Raw genomic sequence first — 22,563 nt, forward strand, 5'->3', positions numbered from 1 at the left:
CTCGTAAACAGATGGGGAAACAACCAAACAAAATTATAAAATGGACCCATACAGCTCATTTGGTGTAATCCAAATCCCCACGAGCCCGGAGATTCCAAAAGGATTTGAAAAGACGTTATTCACACCCTTTTTTCTAGGCTGAAATCTTCACTGTAGCTGCTAAGCTAAAAGTGTTTGCCTGCACACCGTCTGAAGTGGGTGACGAGCTCGACCATTGTAATTAATGTCTGTTCAAATTAATTTGGGATCTCAGGGCTTGTGGGGATTTGGATTACACCAGTTGAGCTGTATGGGGCCATTTTATGTTTTTTTTTTAAGGTTGTTTTGTTCTACATTTGAAAACAGTACCCATCTACTTCAGTTGTTCAGGAGAATGCTGCAGTACTGTTTTGTTGTGAAGCTCCGAAAATGTTTTATGTGCTATGAATGGATGGATTAAACTTTTTTTGTTGAACTGTTCCTTTAAAGAGAAACAAAACAGTCCAGTTGCGAGCCATGACACCTAAACAATGAGTTTAAAGCAAAGACAGTCCAGCCATTAACGGGTTTTGCGCACACAAAAAAATTGGATGATAATTTAGTGTGTGTGAACTTATGTTATCCTTCAACGAGAGAAGCTTTAACTTCTTTAGTGTAACCTTCCTAAGAAAGTAATTTCTCCCTTTCTCTTACAGGGGGTTACAACATCAATGATGTGATGTTCTACTGGACCAGAGGAAATGAGTCTGTCAGTGGTTTAGACACTCTACAGCTGGCTCAGTACACAGTAGAGGACCACTACACGTCTGTCTCAGAGGCTGTTTATGAAACTGGTAAGTCCTCATTGGTAGGATTTCTGATTCTCACACGTTTCTTGCTTTCAAGTAAAATGACAGACCTTTGTCCCTCTTCTCAAAGGTAACTACCCAAAGCTGGTGTTCCACTTTGAGCTGAAGAGGAGCATTCTGTACTTCATCCTAGAGACCTACGTCCCCTCCAGCCTGCTTGTTGTCCTCTCATGGGTTTCATTCTGGATCTCCCTGTCCTCTGTCCCAGCACGTATCTGTATAGGTATGGGGAAAGCAATCTTTTTTTTTTTTTTTGCAAAATGTGAAAATAAAAGCAAATATAGAGTATATGTTTACATTGCACCAAATCTTACCTAGGTAGTGTGTATCTCTTTATGTACTGTGTACTGTTGTTATGAGATAAAGAAGTTTTACTACTACACAGATATAAGAAACCTTAACTCTCCTTTAGTAAACATATGTTGGTTTTGCTTTGATTTTCGAGGGCTGGGAGCTGAAGAGAGCATCTTTGACACTGGTGTTACCGAGTGGGAACATCCAAAAATAGATGTTGTGTTGAATTAGATCCCCCACTACTGCAGGGGGCTCCGGGAACACTAAGTTCTTACAAAACTGACAAAACTACAACATGTCCTACTCCACGGCACACCGGATGTGTCAGTGCAGATTATCTTGGTTGCCCTTGCTTGTCTCTTTGTTGTTCTCAGAGGACACAGCAGTATTTACCTCATTGTTATTGCCAACAAAAGACCAAAACACAACAATGAATGCAAACTATTCAACAAATATTGCAAGTGTATCCAAATATCTTACTGTAGTTGTACCAACTGTGAGATATTAATTAGCCACACAGGTGCTTTTGGTGACATGTTTTCTTTTACTGAACATGAGCACCGTTGGAGGTTTGAATCCTCCAAAATATGTTTTCATAAATTGAGTTTTCCACGTTATATATGAGCAACAGTCAAAGTTAAAATCTGGAATAAAAATCCTTGGGGTTTCAAATGTAAACATCCGACTGAACAACCTAATCTCAGCTCATCTCTGCATCCATCTTTACATGGGAGGAGACACCAAGCTGAGGTAAACACCAGCTGCAACCATGTGAATCTTCTTGTCCAGCATATTGTACCTGTGTTGGATAATGCACTGGACAGCCACTTTGCCCACATCAGTCTCCAACAGGATATAAGGAACTGTAACAACCTTTGTTAAGCGAAACTTTGCAAAATCCTGATGTACACGACAGTGCCATTCAACCAAGTTACTCTTTTTCTATAAACCAAACTGACAGAACAGAGGAATCTGGCAAGAAAAAGAGTAGGCATTAGCTTCATGGTGACTAAGAAAAGATGTGGTGTGACAGTAGGGTTATTAAAGTGCGATCTCATTCCTGCTCATCTGATCTGGAGTTTTTGTCAGTCAAATGCAGACTGCACTTTCTAGCAAGGGAATTTACATCCGTCATTATCACAGAAGTCTACATCCCACCCCAGGAAAGTACAGAGAGAGTCCTTATCAGAACTTGTAAGGACTTGAACTGCTCACTGATCCTGTTCTCATTGTTGCTGGAGACTTCAATCAGGCCAACCTTAAACTGGCAATGATCAAGTTTTCTTGGATTTAGAGTAATGAAGCCATCAGCCTCACACTACAGAAACAGCTCTGAACACGACCATAAGATCCTCTGAAGAGTGGTTCTTTGAGTTGAAAATACAATAGTCTGGATTCCAAATAAGGGTTACTGCCCCCCACCCCAACCCCATCATATATCTATTGCTAGAATTATTTTTAATGCAGGAACTGGAACTGGAACCTGACTGATTGACAGTCTCACAGACAACAACCACATAATATTCAGATGAAGCCCATTGAGGAAATATGCGCTCTTGAATGGTTGATCAAAGAATCTGTAGTTTACTAGCGTGTTCTTTTGTGCCAGGAGTGACCACAGTGCTGACCATGACCACTCTGATGATGGGAGCCCGGACGTCACTGCCCAATGCCAACTGCTTCATTAAGGCCATTGATGTTTACTTGGGAATCTGCTTCAGTTTTATCTTTGGAGCGCTTATTGAGTACGCCGTGGCCCACTTCTGCACCCTCACTCATCCCGACGCACACATATACATGGTGAGACCTTCCTGGACGTATGAGTTATGGTTATTTGCTGTGGTCATTGCGTTGTTGTGGTCACAGCCATTGTATTCATGATGCTGGTCATTGTCATTGTCATCATCACCATCATCGTCATCTCCATCATGTCATCATGAGCAGTTTGGGGTGAGTTGAACAAGTGATACAAGCTCTTAAATTTAGATGTGTCACGTGTTTGTTTCCATTCAAAACTCATTCTTTCTTTGGCTCTCACTCTCCTGCAGTACGGCCACCACATGCACGACTTCGACGACGAAAAGAATGGTATGGTCCACACCATCTCCAGTCACCCCAACAGGGCCAAGAGACGCAAAGAGCCTGACGCAACTTCTAACACAGCTCCGGCCTCCCTAGAACTCACTGTCAGCACGTCCAGCCCCTCGGGCATTGAGCCTAACCCCGAGGCATCGCCTCCAGAGCCCACTCACTGGTGCATCACTGTTCTGATCACCATCCGCAAAGTGCTCCGCGCCATATATTGCTGTCACGTGGAGAACCCCCACCACATAGACAACTACTCCAGAGTCACCTTCCCCCTCTCTTTTGTCATGGTCAACCTGCTCTACTGGACATATTATCTGTACTTTTAGCATTTGCTTGAGTGCAGCAGAAGTTCCAGAGAGCGTAGGACAGAGAGCGTATGCAGACAAGAGGTGTATTTTACTGTATGTATGTACAGTGAGTGTTCTTTAGGTGTGTTTTGAGATGAGTGTGTAAACTTTCTACATTTGGATTCACAAGCAAAGTAGCAAACTAAATATAGGGTTGATTTTGGGAAAAAGTAATGCTTATGATTACAGCTCCATTTTTGAATACAAATGTGTACTTGAGTCTGGTGTTGTTAAAAAAAAATAGGCCCACCTGACACTGACTCTGTGAGATTTGATCAATTCTGATTCACCTTGAGATGAAGCGAACGTTGCTTACAGAGAAAAAAAGTGTCCAGTCTGCATATTTTTTGCTGTAGTACTTTCCTTTTAAGTGTGTCACCGGGCAGGTTGTTACTGTCTGACACGGAGAAGATGGAGCTGTAATTTAAGGCTTTATGACAGAATTTGCTAGCATTGCTGAGGGAGAGCAAATGCCCGTTCCACTTTCGATTCTCTGTTGTGATGGATTGATCATTAATACTTTACAATTTCATTTTCCATTTCTGCCTGCAGGTACAACATTTAAGGGGAAATAGGAAAATAATGGATGGGAGAAGAGGGATGAAAAAGACAGACAAAGGAGCTGGAAAAATAGCTCAACACGGAGGTTGTGTTTAAAAACTATAAACCAGTCTTCCAAGTACAATCATTTACTTTACAGTTGAAATCTCCCTCTTTCTTCTGTGTCCTTCCATGAGTTATTTTTAATTCACAGAGCAGTGCTGTCTCTCTCTTCGCCTGCATTTGCTTCTTTCATTGACACTATAAATGTAGTGGCCTTTAATCCCTTCAGTTGTGTTCTGGAAATCTGGTCACAATGAACAGTTTTTAATGGAACTTGTCATCACACAAACCTGTTCTGCAGTTTCACAAGGTAGGCGACGTATGAAACACTATGAAACTTCAAAATGTTGAATAATAAATGATATGGCATAAAGATGACATCAAATTTTATATACTGTTATGATATAGTAAACTTCATGATATTTGTTTACGTTAATTCTTATTTTTTCATGGATTTTTCTTCATTTTACAATTTTCCAACCTATGTTTTTATTTCATAAAGGCATTTTCCCCATTTTTTAAAATTTCATGTCACTTTTTATTTCATGATGCTATGCCTCTACTAGCGGGGCACAACAGCTGCTAACAGTGACAAGTTTTTGACCAGCTAGCTTCCGTTAGCTCGAACCACAACAATGCTGAATAAGTCTTAGTCAAACAACTATCTTCTGCTGCAATTGCTCTTGTTCCCAAAATAATAAGCATATGTCACAAAAAAAAAATCGACTTTCTTCTGCTGTAAATAAACGGTGCAAAGAACTTGGCTAATCAGGTAGGTAGGGTAGGGTAGCTTGGATTATTGACTTGGCACCAAACTTAGGAGCCAGTGTTAGCAGTGTTAGCATGTTGGCTAACTCAGTTTTACCATTGCAGTGCTGTGATTCTAATGATGTTCCTCGCTGCGTGAAGAGTAAGAAGACAGTCTTTCGCTTTGGTTCCTTTAGCCCAGAGACGATAGCTTGCTAGCTGGAAACACAACTCTGGCCAACAGCGGATGAGCCTGCCATGCATCGGCATCTGACTGGTAGAAAGGTAAAAAGTGACATGATGAAATGACAGAGTGACATTAAATCAAACTGACACTCAGATAAGTGTTGTTCCGAAATGAAAACAGACTTTTGAAAAAGAACATTTTAAAATAACAATTTCTGTAATAAATTGAAAATAAATCTGTTATCATAAAAACAAGAATGAAATGAAAAACATTTCATATTAATGGGAACAGTTTATTTCACAATGTATTGCTTCATTTCTTAATCTCACTTTATATTCATCAGATTATAATTTAGTTAATATTAAACACTTTGGGTCTCCATACTGACTGGACAGGTGTAATGTAATATAATGGTGTGGATAAACATAAACAGCAACACCTGAAGTACAGGTACCATGTAACTGTGACATATGCAGCGCTCTTGGTGTTGTTGCTGTTGGTGTTTCTCACTGTGCTTTTTGTGACGCATAAAGCAGTATTCAGACCTAGATGTGTTAGACATTGTAGAGTGATTTGAATATGAATGAAGTGGCCAAAATATTTCAGCGGGATGTCATCATCTGAGCATTATCCGAATGAAAAATTTCCTGGAAATGCTACGCTTGAGATATCAGGTCTTTTCAATTTTTTAAGGCTGTTGTCATCTTCCGCTGTGTTACTATTGAGTGTTTCAGTTCAGGTGATTCAGTATGTTTGCTACCAGTGACGTGAACCAAAGAACCAAAGATTCCAATTTGATTTTGCTGTTCTCCTTGGCTTCCCTTTAGTTCCTCCACTAGTAGATTTTAAGTTAATTTTCAAATGTTAATATTATGTTTATTATACATTGGATATTTCTGAACTGGCATGCAATCAATGAGCAGATGAACATGACACATTACATTTCAGATAGAGAACTGGATTCAGTTTTAACAACAGAAATGCATGTTTATTTATTGCTGTACTCAATATTGCTGTGACATACGCTCACTCATGACATCCCATCATTAAGAGCTACCATTTGGTGTGAGTTGAACATAACGTCAAGCAAAATTATCAATATCTATTTATATTTAATTGCCTTTTAAACTGTTTATGTTCATATTTTTGCTGCATTGCCTCATGTTTTAATCTGGTTTTGAATGTGACATCAACTACAAAACTTTTTTGATTGTTCTTCTTGCCTGATGATAATAGAAAAGTAGGATTTATTTTTTGTTTTCTGTTCTTCCTGCATGGTTATCAAGTGTAACTTTTTTTGCTAATGTTTTACTTCATTTTGATTTGGCTTATTGTGATGCTCAGCTCAGCTGAGGCTATTGAAAGGCGTAGATCTGTATCCATGATTGTTAATGATGAAACTCTGAATTGGGGTCTCGTCAGGTCCAGAAGTGCAGGAAGTTCAACCTTCTGTTCTCATTTTCAGTTATTTGAACCTTTTTCTTTGAAAGGATGAGTGATCAGTGACAGTGTTCGTTTGCCTCCGACTGAGGACGTCGGTGAGCACTGACCCATTGAAATAGTTAATGTGATAAAACACAGACTGTCAGCTTTTATACAATATAGCACCATGGCTGTAGTTTTGATAGCTACCTTCTCAGTGTATAGTACAAGAAATGAATGCCAATATGGAGCCAAAGAACCACAAGAGCAACCACTCAAGCTTCCCCATCAGTGTGGACGCAAAAGGAACGTTCTGCCACCCAATGATGAAATTAATCCCTTCCCAAGGCTCAAGAGCATCAGTTGTCCTATGGCTCGTGCTGGGTTGCTGTGAATGGACAGCATTATGGATGGTTACACATATTCAAGGAAGTTAATGAATTGCAGACACAAAGGTATGGAACAGAACATTATGGGCGGCATTGTCGGGGCCATATTTGGAGCAACTTTTCAGCAACATTGGGCGACAGAAAAATGGAAAATGGCAAACATTGGACTACCCTTTCTTTCCTGTTGTGGGACGTGTCAAATAACGCCTCAAGGTGATGTTGGCTACCAACCTCAGAGTCCCTAGGACATCTTCATGTGAAATGTATTTATATACTGTAGTACCACGATGATATAAGCATCAGTTTGCTTAACCTGTTGTAAATAAATAGTAACACTATGCATGTTTATTTGGTGTATGAATATGAATGATAGCAATAAAAGGTTTAACGTGTGTATTGTTGACAGTTGTTGTACATTCTACTTATTACATTATGGGAGCTGTGATATTTGTTTGTAAAGATGGCATCATAATTTAACAAAACAGTTTAAATATCTGACACTTTCTCAAAATTTAAAGGAGATATAGTTTTATTAGTTATTTGGGGTTTACTACTAGAATAGGCTTTCATGCTTTAAGGTTCAAAAAACACATCAGTTGTCCAGTGCTGCAGCACTGTATTTACCCTCTGTCTGCAACGCTCTGTTTTAGCTCCTGTCTCTTTAAGGGCCCCCCTCCTGAATACCCTGTCTCCTCTGATAGGTCAGCTCACACGGGCCTGAGTCAGCACCTCTAACAATATATTTTACATGCACAAGAACCTCTATAAAACACTAAAGGAAATAATAAATAAATGATAACAAATAAGGGGGAAAAAACAAAGAAAGAAGCATAAAAGTTAATTAGTCAATAATTAATAGTTAATTTCAAGTGCAGAGGGTGAGACTAGCTAGCCTGCAGACATGCAAATGTGTGTGTTTGTGTGTTGCAAGCGTTCGGGCAGCAGTGTCCCAGTGGGACTGGCGGAAAATGTGAGTCTTAATTCCCTGCAGCTTCATTAGCGCTGAGTCAGCAGATTACAGAGTGAGAGGGGGATCTGAGATCATCACACAGTTCATAACCACACACAGAATTACTTTTTTGTTGCTTTAAAGCTCTACCAAGCCACTTTGCTCTTTGGCGTATCCGAGTGGAAGCAAAGATAACACATTTTCTAAATGACTTCATTACTAAGAAGTATGTAATTTGAGTCAACTAAAGTTTTTATTACTAAAAGAAAAACTTTTTGATGATGCTTCCAGCTCTGGAAGGATGGATTCTATGTAGCTGCTGCAGTCTGATTGCCAATATATGGTACAGGCATGCACACAGGTGTTAGAGTCCAAATGCAAGACACACAGAGGCAGGAAGGTAAAAGAGCAAAAATGCCAAAATGCAAACAACAAAATGCAGGCAAAGGAAAGATCAAGCAAAAAAACTACAAATACAAATACAAAACCAAGACAAAGACAAACCAGAAGCCAAAGAGAACAAAGCAGGAACACAGAGGACAGAAGAGGACCAGGGAACAGTGACTGAAACACAGGAGATGAAGGAGTCATAGACAAGCCAACAAAGAGTGAGGGAAAAACAGGCTTAAATACACAGGAATGTTGAACTGATGAAGCATGGGGAAAGGACAGGAAAAAAACAAAGACAGGAAGTGGAAAGCAAAACACGACACACAAGGATATAATTTACAAAAGTAAACACAAAACGATTAACCAAAACCCAAACCATGGCACACAGGTCCCTGCATCCATCAAGCTAAGCTGTATGTGCCAACACCACAAAGCAATGAGAAAGAGAAATAAGTGAGTTTTTCTTTCATGTATAACAAAGTTTACAATATATTTAAACACGACTACCTCAACTTACACAATATAATAAAAACATAAATAAGACCCAAACAGGGATATATGAGACAAAGTGCACACACAGTAGTATAGAACCAGAGTAAACACTGGGTACATAACCTACATGCATTTGAATATGTTAATACCAAGGCTAAACGAAGGTCAGCTTCACAAACGGTGTAGTCAAATTAGATTTCCATGTCTGGATGAACAGGAGTCTTGATTATGAAGATCAGGCAGCCGGGCAATATAACCTCAAGTCAATACCTTTGTAGCCTCAGAGTTGAAAAGGGGGACAGAAATAATGATGCACTCCATGCATCTCCAGTCTTTATAATCCTCACACTCTAATCCTGATCCTCAACTCACTCAATCAGAAATCCCTTTATAAAGAAATCACCAGTGGGTCGTGGCACATATCAGAGGTGCTTGTTTTGACCTTCTCAAGTACTCTCTGTTGCAAATATTTGATGATCAGCTTTGATCATGATTGGACTGTCACACGGTCAGTCAGGCTTTAAGTTTTTGATCCTGCCCTCTCAGTATGTGTAGTACTGTGTGCGGGAAATAAGCATCCTAACTTTCTTATGTTATTCTTGGAAATGTTCTGAAAAAAAATTGTAGATGGAGCCCACATCCTGTATTTATTGTCAATCTCACATTCTCCTATAAATGTGCAGCTGACAAAACTGCAGCATATGACTCTACTGCATCTGAATATTGAGGTTTTCTGAAGTAGCAACATTTGACATTTCATCATACAATAATATCAACACTTGCAACCACGACGCGGCCAAAGGTCCTTGCAGCTGCAGCTCTACCAGCTTGGCAGGAAACATCAGTTATCTATGTTTCACCGATTTATATTTGTAAAATATCACTTTACTGTATATCCTTTGAGGACTGTGTGAGGTTTGGATGTCAAGCGTGTGTCAAACATTTAACTGGATCACATTTAGCTCCTTTTCACTGCTACTGCACACCCACCCAAGGCTGAATGTGCAGCATAAATATCTGCACTTGTGTGCTTTGCTCCTGGCAAAACTCATATGAAGCAACATGTGCCGCTGAAAGGAGGCTGCGGCATAACTCAACATTCAACATTCCTGTGTTAACCTGGGTTTTGAAACAAAACACAACAATATTTAAACAGTCATATTCTCACATTTATTAGAATTACATGCAGAACTGCAGCTCAGATCCAGATTTATTTTGGATGATGCAATGAACCCAATGATGAGCACATTCATCCATGGGAATCAAACACAAAATGTTTGGTGCTGTGGTTCCTAGAGCAGAGGCTTCAGAACTAATGGAAAAAATGCGATTGTAATTTCAAATCTTTTCTGTATTTTGTCCGCATGAGTTGCTTTAATTGTTAAATTGAATGTGATAATGTGAAATCTCACGACCAATTAGCCAACCAACTTCATGCCCTGCTCCGATGCATGCAAAATAGCTGGGTTACAGTTTCCATTTGCAAAACTCTTCACCAAAATGACTTTAATCACTGTTGCATTTTCAAATAAAATGGTCATTATCGAATAATGCTGTGAAGTACTGTAGCAGCTCACTCTAATGAAAACAGAGGCGGCAGCAGCCAATTCGTCTATCTAAATGAAGTCGGAACGTGGAAGAAAATGTGCCGAATCAGTATTCAAAATGATACAGAGTAAAAGTTTTCTCTCTTTGTTGGGTAATTAAATGTGGAGCCACACCACAATAAAGTCTTTATTTTTTTTTTTCAAGCGATTTTTACCCCAGAGATAATTTTTTAACATGTTGGGGCTTCTCAGATAGTGTATCTGTACGGCATCATGGCTGTTTGCCGGTCTCAAGTGTTAGCTACGTCAGTGTGAGAACTGATCAGAGGAGTCACACTGTGAAACCTGTTACTCTCTCCACGGGACGGAGAGTCTGTTTCTGGTTTGAAGGACAATAGCACAGAGCGTTATCACAGCATCAAAACAGATTCAAGGGTGAGACCAATACGGCATTTGTCTCGGCAGAAAAGTCACACAGGAATGTGAAATAATGCGTGCAATCATTTCTCCTCACAGTCCATGGAGTATCAATAGTGGTCTAATCAAACAGACAGCAGCAGGGGGGGTAGAGGCCACCAGTAATTACAATCTCAGCGAGCAGATAAATGTCGAAAGTCATTGAGATTATTGAGACAGAATTGATGAGACCTTTGGAAAGCATGCAGCAAATTGATCGTAGTGTAAGTGTGTGTGCGCTTGTGGATGATGGATTCTGAAAAGATTTCCATATCACCAGTCATGAGTATGCCTGTGTGCAATGGTGGAATGTAATCGAGTATGTTTTTACCAGTATTGATACATCAGCTGATATACACGCTTTTATTTTTTGCAGTGATCCCTCAAATTTTATCAACGCTCGAAATGGAGGAAGGATATCTCATAGTTTAACAATGAACTTCACTGTCTCAAATGTCATCAGTGCACTGAAAACAGTAAATTACCCAAAGTGTCTTTTTCTGCGTTAACGGCACATATCAAGCAACATATACGCAGATACTGATATATCTGTGATAGGCCAGTGTCGGCTGGTAATATTGCCATAAAATAGAATGATATATGTCTTTCTTTTATAATAAGTACTTTTACTATTGGTACTTTAAGTATATTTTGATGCAAATACTTTTGTATTTTTACTTGAGTAACATTTCGAATGCTGAACTCTTACTTGTGTTTTTACACTGTTGTATTGCTACTTTTACTCAATTAAAAGCAGTGATTAAAAGTCACTGAGTACATTTATTTAAGTGCTGTACATAAGAACAATTTTGAGGTACTAGCACTTTACATGTATTCCCATTTTCTATTACTTTAAACTTCCACTGCACTGCATTTTGGAGGCAAACACTGTACATTTTACTTTTGTATAACTTTAGTTCCTTTGCAGGTTACAGTACATGCTACGCTGCAGTGAAAGCAGGACGTTTTTAAATGAATTTATTTTTTTGGCAATCAGATTAAAAACACTGATTCTTGCCGAATATCAGATCTGATAATCGGCCTGTTTGATAATCACTCGACTCATAGTATACAGTATATACAGTACATTTACTTCTACTTTGAGACTTGTGCTCAAGTACTATTCAGCTGGTTGAAACTTCCTCCACCACAACCTGTGTGTTTTTTCTTGCTACCATATTGCCTGCTTGTTTTCTACGGTGTGTGTGTGAGTGTGTGTGTGCGTGTGTGTGTGTTTGTGTGTCAACAGCTTTATAAGCCATAATTAAGATCCACACGGCTGCTTTTAGTATTAATGAATAAAAGGTGTGACATGTCCATAGACAGCTAATTCTTTAAACAGTCACACCGCAAATTTAAATCAGTAAACCGTTTAACCTTGTAGCACCATAACATGTTCTCCTGACACAGCCGGCGCAGCTCCACAGTGTGCCGCTCTGTGTCACCACCAGATGGCAGTATGGAATCACATTTCACCATCACGTCCACTGCAGTGCACAGGAGCTGCACCGTGCAACAAAACAGGAGAGCAATGAGATTCACTCACATGTTGATGCACTGAGAGAGCCTCAGCTGTTATCAGAATTTATTGACAATCCCCCTTTAGTGTTAAGCCGATTACGTGTGTGAAACTTGTGTGTGTTTCTTGTTTGGCTGTTGTTTAATTTCAGTGTTTTGTCTCCTGAGGGAGCTGCAGGTTACAGTCACAGGAAGATACAAGTGGGGGGAAAAAAACAATGCTCATTAAAACGAGGTTCAGCTTGGGTGATGAAATTGTTTAAGTGGATTATAGAACTGCAGTGTTAACAAGCGACTTAATGGAGCGATGAGACTGAAAGATTGATCGACTGATTGGTTGATTTTTCTGTCTGACACTAATGTGATTTTAATCTTTCACGTTATACAAAAGAAATCACTGTTTAATGCAAAATGAGGTAATTCTAGATGTTCACCACTGCTGACTTGGAAGAAACTTTACATTTTCTGGGCATTTGTCAACAACATGTCACAGATAGTCTGAGATGACCACAAGTGAAATCTTTATTTTTAAGCATTCTAACTGGTGTGATTGCACTCACTCTTCTTCTGTGCGTTACCTTTAACTTGAACCTTTATGCTATGAAGTATAAACCACTTATATATTGATAGGGAGGGGTGTTAGACTGGGGAAAACAGGAGAATGAGAACACAGAGTCTTAATGTAAGGAGGGCACCATGATAGCAGAATGAATAGCCATGGATTTGGTAAGGGGCCCACAGAGAATGCATATGCACAGGGCCCAGAATTGTATCCTACGCCCCTGTTGATAGGTTTGTAACTTCATGCTGTTTTCACGCTTTCACATCTGTAGACTTTAAGTCAATGCATACATCAAATCATGTCTATTGCATTAAAGATTGGTGTCACTGTTCTTCTCATGACATTTTTAATGATTAAGTCTTCATTTCAATGTATTTATAACAGCTATACAGCATAAACTACAAAACTATAACTAACCAAACAACACAATGCTCATTATTGCCCAACCTTAGACTCTGAGTTGAATTTTAGTAATGTCTAGATGCCCATTCACTTCCTTTGTGTTTATAACTTGGCACCTCTACACTGTGCGAATTTCATTCACATCTCAAAATGCGTCACTGTTGGACACCAATCTACTGTATATAAGCTTTTTTATGGTGACATTTATAGTACAGTTTATGACAGAGTTATGGCAGCATGAGTGATATGATGTGCTTAAATCTACAGACGCCCATTAACTCCCATCGTCAAGTCAATTTGATTTATAAAGCACCAAATCACAACAAAACTTGTATCTTCACACTTTTTCATGTAGAGCATGTCTGGACCATATTCTTTAATATACAGAGAGCCAACAATCCCCCATGAGCAGGCATTTGACAACAATGGTGGAGGAAAAAAATTGCCTTTGCCTTGTATTCATCACTAAATACCTGCATACAGTAAGTCTATTCAAGCTTGGTATTGCACAGTGATTGACAGCAAATAAGCTTATTATAATGACATGTAGTTACAGCAAGGGTGTCCATTTGTGTTGCAAACACCTGATTTCACGCAGTGTAATGGTGCTATTGTATGAGGTCAGAGCACATATAACAGCGGGGAAAAAAAGCATAACGGCCCATGAAAAGGGCACAGCCAAGGCAACACTAATACATTCATGATGAAACACACAACACTGACCGCACGAGTAACACTCATCTATATGCATAAAATCCAGCAAATATGATGCTAACCATAGGCTGTTGATGATGATGTATTGGATTCTGATTTTACACCATCTGTTACATAATGAACAATGACAGTTTTCCTGCACATGCTTGGTTTATTGTGTTCTGTACATATTAGGTTCTGTGTTAAAATGTGTCATTGTTCTCACCAGAATCAGCTGCCAGCTTCAACCGCCGGTGCTGCTGGAGAGCAAAACCTTCTCGTTTGTCAGTTAACGTTCACTGGTGAAAGGTATTTTTCACATTCTTAACAAATTGTGCTTTTGGTTTCAAAAAGTGTCAGGGACGTGTCCCCAGCTGATCCAGTGTTAATGACACCTATGGTTTACAGTATGACTTATTATGAGCAGAACTGCTTTCAGTTTTCAAAATGAATAACTGCCTTCTGAACAACGGTACATATGCTCATTACAGTGATTAGTTTATGAGTCATCATGAGTAATGCAAAGGAATCCCTCTCAGTCCCACTGTATTTATGATTCACATACTGTTCACATGGTATACACGTTCAAAATGGTCACAGTTGCCTACTAATCAGCTGTGAATAAGCTCATAAACTAGAGAATCCAAAAATAATGCCATAAAATGACATTTTTTTTATTTTGTTGCAAATATTACTGAGATTAACAAAATTGTTGGACAAAAGCTGAACAAGAATGAAAAGATATAAAGGAGATATTTTAGAGAACTATTAAGGTGAACAAAGAAAGCTGTCTGTGAGTATGATATACACATATAGATTCAAACATAAACGAGTAAAACTGCTAAGTAGTAAAGACTGAAGTGCCTGCTAACTGCTTTAAGCTACAGCACTTCGGCTACAAGTAGTGCCACCCACTTCTTATGAGCCATTCCATGTCAATCAGATTTCCTTGTAATTTGCAAATGTGGACCATTGGGACCATTACCCTCTAAATTAAATTTCAATCAAACCTTTTAATCACTAGCCATTCAGCTCACTATGTTTAAAACACATAACTGAGTTACCTTCACCAAGCCAGGATTGTGTTCGAGGAGGTCCCAGCAAGGTCAGATATAGATATTAAACATTATATAACTTTATTTAGGGTGACGCATATAAAAGTTGCAGTTACAAATGGCCAAAAAGGAACTCCTTATATTGTAAGGTCCCTAAAAAGAACAAGAAATCGAAGCCATGGTGCCTTGGCACAACACAGAGGCTGTCAACATAGACCTTTTCTGAGCACATACAGTATTTTGACTTGTCATAGCAGGAAAAGCACAGGTGTTACTAATCACATTAACGATGGCTCAGCTCCATTCAAGTGTGCCAGTAAGCCATGACAGCATGACAGTCAGCCAGCATCCACAAAATCAGGACCCTGAAACGGGAGAAGCTAAACACTGTAGGGCAGCCATCGTTCCTTTTATTATTAGCAATCAGGAGGCATTACACTGTGTTTTCCCTTCTGTGAATTGTCTAAATGTCTTCTGTGAAAAAAGCGCCTGAAGATAACATGTCGTTAATGACATTGGTTCTGTTGCTTGACACCAACATTGGCTGCCGCTCAAAGCAGCATTTTTAACATCACAGTACATGGTAGGTAAACATAGGTGCTACTAATCACATTAATTAAAGCTCTGTACCTGAACAGAAGAGAACCTTCGTTAATGTCATCTCAAACACGCGTGTTCAACGACTACTTCATGTCAAAATGGCTGCTGTGAAAAAAAAGGCTGTTTCCATTAGTTGAAGGGTAAAATTCAAACTGTATCGCCACACCAGAGGATCCAACTGTGGACCTCTCATTAGACCCCAGGTCCACTACTTTTACATTTATTTTTGGTCCTTTTCACTCTAATTGGAGGCTAACAACAGTATCTTCTGTGTAAAATCAACTGCTTTAAGTGAAATAAAAATCCAATAACGCCGCACAAAGAGTGAAATGTTCAAGTATTACCGGGCACATAAATATGAAATAGAAAAATAGGACATAGAAAAAGAATGGCATAAACTCTTACACTGATGTATTTCCATCACAGCTAACACACTACAAGAAGGAATATTTAGCTGGTTTTGTGCCTCAAAAAATAAATAATGTTTCGCAGAGAAGCTCAGTCAGAGGAGATGTATCTCACCGCTGCAGATCCTTAAGAAAGTGTCACATCTCATGCCGGAGGACACTGCCCACTTCCCGCTGGGGAGATCTGCAGTTGGAACATTCTCAAATACAGGGTCAGCCATCTTTGACTCTGTAAGATAAGTGACTTCTTAGTATTTCTAGTGAACGTTTATCATAAATCCAGCTGGCAGTAGGTCTTTTACAATTTGACTTGTTTTAAAATTAGCTTAAATTTGTCTGCTTGAAAGTTTGGATCAACTTAAATTTCTCACCCCTTTCAATGGGGTAATATGCATGTTCACACCCTTGCAACTGTGTTAACAGATGCCACACCAAGTGAAAAACATCAGAACGCTAGCCATCGGTTGCCAGTGTGTGCCTCTATAGCTACTGGTTGCTTTAGCGTTGGCTGGTCTTAGAAAGCACAGGCTGAAAGACATCATACAGTGAAGAAAACACATGGGCCCTTTGATAATTGTGCCATATTCAGAGCTTAACAGAAAAATAACATAAACAGCATGGCTAAGGCTATGTACTGGCACTCCCCCGCAGACACACACATGGCAGGAGAGCCTCTCGTAGTAGAGCTGATTGCCCAGAGCAATGCAGGTGCCCACACAGTGATTCTCACAAAGGGACATAGATGCGCTTATAGCGGCTGTCAAAGCTCCACAAGGTGAGCTGTCTTTCCAGCGGAGCTTCTTGTGGCCGGTTAGCTCTGACTACCAGCTCCTCATTGCTCTACGTGCGACACTGAGCTGTGGTCAATGTTAAACTGAACTTACACATTATCAAACCTGGTTATTTGGTTCATGAGTATGCCATGAGCTCCAAGGGACATTTATCTTGTGCACATGAGACGCTAGTCGCGAGCCTGCTGTGTCCGGGCACACCAAAACTGATAGAGGCTGTTGCTTCCATGACGCAGTTTCCTTCCTCCAGTCCCTTTCCCAACTCAAGAGTATCATCCCAACCTTCCTCCTTGCGCCTCCTGATCCGCTCTAGGTCCAGGCCTCCGGTAATGCTTATCTTAGTTTATCTTGCCAACGTTCCTTACCCCCCCTTGAGCTAACATGAGGCTGTTGAGCTTAGTGACCTGCTGCAGATATGGGTATAGCCTGGTGCAAGATTTACACTTTCCCCTCTGGATTTCTAAGGGCCAGTAAGAGGTCACTGGACGCCGCTAGAACCACAGCATTTTCCAGGATATAAGCACCATCTTTCCAAGTTAAAGCTAGGGTCGGTGAGTTGTTTTAGAAGCATTTTCTGTTGTATTTGTAGAAAATCTCTTAATATCAGAACAGCAATAAAAAACAAATCAAATGCCATCTGACATTAAAGAAAAATACTTCATAGCAGGCCACTAATAAGCCTATCCAGTCATTTTGTTGCACTCAATGTGGGTAATTGTAATCTTGCACAAGGCCTGGGGGATATATTGCTGAAGCTAAGTGAGCTGGACGCACAAGAATAGCAGAAGTGCAATTTCCCAGTACTACCATGCTAGCTTGACTGTGATAAGTACCAACAATAGCCATGTTAGTTCTTTCCTTTTCATTTATTAATGTAATTATTACACTAAAAAGAGCTAAGAGAGCGTGTTTCACACAGTGAACTAGCTGTCAACATTGTTAACTCCCAGCTGGCCAGCAGGAGCTACAGGGCAGCCGGTGTAGTCAGTGTGTCAGGCCGTGTGTTTTGGAGCTGTGGAAAAAGGCCTGAGGAAAGAGGGTGGGGATTTTCTGCTTCGAAACTTTCATTACTTAGCTCGCTTTTGTTGGTTTCTCTGATCTCACCAACCTCAGTGTTAAACTTGGCTCATGAAAGTCAATAGCCGTGTAACCTGAGAAATGTACGGCAAATCAGAATACGGCCACTAACCAGGTCGCTGCTTGTAAACTGAGGAAGTGGTTTCACTCTCTCTGCTGTGGTTATCATGCCACCTACAGTTATTCAGTTCCACACAATCAACCACAACAGTCTTATCAGATGTGGTTGTTTAGCGCGATATCTTATCACATGTGGTTCCCCGCTCATTGTCATGTGCAGCCGCGGAACATGAACAAACCCTCGTGGCTCACTCACTCCCTCTTTCACCTGTGCACACACACGCATACACACAAACACACACACACACCTACCTCTATTTGCCCCCCACTTTGCCCATCTGCGAGATCACAGCAGAATGGCAGCATTTAGCCTCTATTGAGAGCCCCTGGTGCTGGGCGTGCTGGAGTGATCCCTAATCTGCCCTGAGATCTGTGTTTCTCCCTATGGCCTGTGAGCACCATGTAATTGGGCTCAAATTGGAAGCAGGATCTGAGCTTGTTTATGTAACAAGCATTTTGTGTGATAACGACACTGAGCTGTCTGCTTTGTCCATCCCTTTTTCTCTGCTGACTTGCTCCTGTGAGGCTGGGAGACAGCGGGAGTGTCCACAGTTTTTGGCGGCGGCCAAATGAATTCATTTTTTGGGGCGTAGAGCATCTAACAAACGCAGGGACAGACAGTTTGTATGGTTTGTTAGCTTTGACCCTTGATGTTGCGGCCGGCAGATTTCAGCCTACGTCCTTATTAAACCTATTTCTCGGAGAAATGGGGAATATTTTCTCCGAGGTTATTTATCTGGAATGGCTTCGACCTGGCGACGGATTTTCAAGCCCGTGTTCACGCGCTTGTTAAGCCCGTTCCTTTCGGTGTGTCTCTCTGCCGCTCTGTCTGCCTGTATTCTTTTGTGTCTGACCTCAGAGATCTCGCTGAGAGCCCATGATGAGTCATAGCTCAGTCTGGAGCCTCTGCATCACAGTGGGGAGTCGGGAATACAGAGCAGCTCCAGCGTTTTTACCAACACACACGGACACGCACACACACACTCGGACGCTTTTACACTCGCACAGAGATGGACAACGAACAGAGGAGCAGACAAACTGACTGGCGGACAAATTCGCATGTAACACAGAGAGGAGAGAGAGTGTGTATGTGTGTGTGTGTGTGTGTGTGTGTGTGTGTGTGTGTGTGTGTGTGTGTGTGCGTTGGCACGTGTGGGTTTGCTTTTCCGAGTGAGGCAGAGAGACGGTGCAGCAGAAGGAGTGTTTTCAAAGGTGAACACATTTGACAAGGTGTAAGCTCATGAGCCGTACCTTCCAATTAACAAAAAAACGGATATTCACGGACACACACACACACGCACACACACTCACATTGTTATTCATAATAATGCCTCATTCCCGGCAGCAGATTATCTTATTGTCTAACCCTGATCCTGTAATATGCAGCACTGTGACGTTCCTGTGATCTTATTCACTTTTTGCTGGAATCGTCAAGAGCCCTCCACGTCCCTGATTAATTTCGCTTGGCGCCGTGATTGAAATTCACGCTACTACCTAACACGCCGCTACATTAAGGCAGTTTCCGCTGTTGTATTCCTGCCATCTCTCGCCGTGCAGTATTTGAGTTTCATCTCTCTGTGACTAAAGAGCGTGTTTTCCATTCTCCCACCCCTGCACCTCCCGAGACTGCAGCGGGATCTCACAAGAGCAGCAAGCTGTGATGTATATTTCAGCTACTTCCTTCAGCAAACCCTATCTTTAAACTCCCCCCCCAGTTTTTTTTTTCTCCCACTCTTTCTTTCCTCTTTCTTCTCTCATGTGCTGCAGTAGCGGCTATGTAAGTCGTGACATGGGCCCCGGAAAATGTTTTGCTAGGGAGCTCCTGCGTCGGCAAGACTCTTTTTTTTCCCCACCTTAAACAAGTTTCCGCCGCTCCCCTGATCAATGACTTGGGTTTGAGCTATGTGATACCGTGCATCAGAAGTGAATAAAGGGCTGCAGAGAGGGGAGCTGTCTCCAATTTACCCAGGTGAGCCTCGCTGGGAGTTTGAATGCTTTTGGCCTCCAGTGAGTGAAAATATAGAGATGAGTCATGGTTTAGAGACATTCTGGCTCAAGGAAATAAGCCACATATCCTGCAGCAACACAATACAGTCCATGAATAATGCCAGGGAGTCTACTCACAGTGGCATTTACAAAACAAATCAGGTGTATTTGGACATGCAGGACCTGGGTCTCTATTATGAAATGCACAATACCTTGTGAACGCACCACACCGCTGCAATGTGACTGCACGGTGGGGAGAAAAGAAGCAATAGGCTGAGCTTATCATTCCATTTGGGTTTCAGTGTCTAAGCACAGAAACACACCTGCAGACCGAGTCACAAACTTGGACAAAAATGTGGCCTGAAGTACAGATTTCATAATGTTTCAAAAGACACATTTTGAAAAAGGTGTCAAAATTGTTGCAGCAGGGACATCCTGATATTCGTATCGCTATAAGACAGTGTTTCTCAAACTTTTTTAGACCAATGACCACTTAACCAATAAAACTTATCCACCTAGCATTGGAGTTTGGAGTGATATTTTACCAAATCTACTCGTGGACCACTAGGGGGGGCTCTCGCAGACCACCGGCGGTCCATGGACCACACTTTGAGAAAGGTTGCTGTAAGCGATGGGTCAAAACTGCTGGATCCCACATTTCCCACAATGCAACTTGATGGCCTGTTTTATTACTCCATTCATGACTCATGTAGCCCACGTCTTTTAAACTCCATGCTCCAACTCCTAATGTAGACTGTACTTGATTTGAAGCAGAGATAACTCTGATGACATCACTATGACATCATTAGGGTTATCTTCGAGGAAGGCTCCCTCCAGTGCTGAAGGGATGAGGTATTTATGTGGGCTAACGTGGAGGTTAGCATAGCCTGTAACTGCATGCCATTATGCAAATGTAAATATTTTAACATGTAAATAATTGTGTTATCATAAATATGTAAATAGTAAGCTGTGCACACATTGTAAATATATATATATTTTTTAGCAAACTAACGCAAACCTATGAATCAACCGAACTTCTGAAATACATGAAATAGCTTCACTTTTGAACCCTACATAGATATGAAACAAAAAGGTGACATCATTTTTGATTCTACACCATAAAAAAGCAGAGAAGAATGGAATTGTTCATATTGGTTTACATTTACATTTACACAGACTGAGCAGTAGTACCATCAAATTATTGGAGGGGTCCTGCCGGCAGTGGGTGGTCAACTGAACACACCAGAGAGAAAATTAGACGGGCACCAGGGCAGGTCCCAGCTCGCTGACCACCTCTCCAGCACCAGGTGCATCCATCTAAACAGGGCCAGATTAAGCTCCAAAGGGGAGCTTTGTACCATAAAAGCACAATAACAACTGAAATATATTAAATGTAATAAAACTAAGTTATCTTCAAAATCTTCTCTCTCTGTATTCATTTTTATCATACTTTAGTGCGCCACATTACCAAACAAATGTGTAACAACTGAACTACAACGCACTAATTGCCACTCAATTAACGGGGGTACTTTGGTGTCCCGTGGGGCCTCTCTTGGCTCACAGCTATAGTAAAAGCGTTGCTTTAAGCTCATTCATATACAGTATATATGACAGTGGCTGTACTGTACATGTTTTTTACTTGAAGTAACAATCGCATCCCCAGCATGCATTTTTTTCATGCTTTCCCTTTCTACAGGGAATGCATGAAGGCATCATCTCTAAACAAGTACAGAGATAAAGTTAATCAACTAAGAAATAAGGAATTGTATGTCCATTTTATGATAATTAAATTGAATGATGATGATAATACAATGCCAGATTAAAGCACTAGTCCAAATGGATACGTTTTGCAGTCAGTACACGCTCATTCCCACCACACACACATACGCACACACAAACAGATCCGTACTTCCCATAATACATACACTCACTGGCTTCTATTTTCTGCCTCTAAGTGGTGTTCCCATGAATCATAAGATCCAAACTGAGGGATAAAAACAGCCCACAGAGTCGAGCTCCTCCAGAGCATTCAGTCTGAGGAGCTCTGTGGTAACTTCCTCTCAGTGTTTACCCTGCAGATCCTCATCTGTTTGATCCCCCAGCATCATCAAACCCTCATAGTTTGATTATGTTTAACTTAGAAGATCCTTTAAAAGACTTGAGGGAAAAGGCGCTCAAGCGATGCTCACGATGGTTGGATGGTTTTTGATCAATCCTCTTATACACCAGGGAACTTGAATGACCTTTTCCTGCTTTATATGTAAAAGATTTTTCGACATGAATGGAAACTGTTGTTACGAGATATCATGCTAAGATGAAAATGTGTTCCACATTTTAATAGTGGAGAGTTTTCATGGTGTTTCGTACCTCCTACTGTTATTTTCATGCATTTTAAACACATATAGAAGTTCCTCTAGACACAGAAAGGTGTGATCTGTCAGAAGAACAGGACAGAAAGCAATCCCACACCTGTGACTTCATATGCTATCTTTGTTGCTCCACATGCATCTGAAAAACTGTCAGCAAACGCAACCCACGACGGGGTGAGAGCAACGAGTAGCGGCAGCAGCGGCAGAAGAGGGAAAAAAAAATCCATGCTTTTGAAATCCCTCAT

General features: G+C 40.7%; 1 protein-coding gene across 1 annotated transcript in view; it reads left to right on the forward strand.

The window, feature by feature from the left end:
- Positions 1-7,296, forward strand: part of LOC311270472 (gamma-aminobutyric acid receptor subunit pi) — a 57,936-nt gene extending 50,640 nt beyond the window's left edge. The window contains exons 7-10 of the mRNA XM_084375369.1: positions 675-812; positions 898-1,050; positions 2,731-2,921; positions 3,170-7,296. Of these exons, the coding sequence (XP_084231495.1) occupies positions 675-812; positions 898-1,050; positions 2,731-2,921; positions 3,170-3,535 (848 nt within the window). The 3' untranslated portion in view covers positions 3,536-7,296. The remainder of the gene's footprint in view (positions 1-674; positions 813-897; positions 1,051-2,730; positions 2,922-3,169) is intronic.
- The last annotated feature ends 15,267 nt before the right edge of the window (positions 7,297-22,563 follow it).

The sequence above is a fragment of the Pagrus pagrus genome (assembly GCF_965226575.1).
Source record: "Pagrus pagrus genome assembly, chromosome: 15".
Taxonomy (NCBI): domain Eukaryota; kingdom Metazoa; phylum Chordata; class Actinopteri; order Spariformes; family Sparidae; genus Pagrus; species Pagrus pagrus.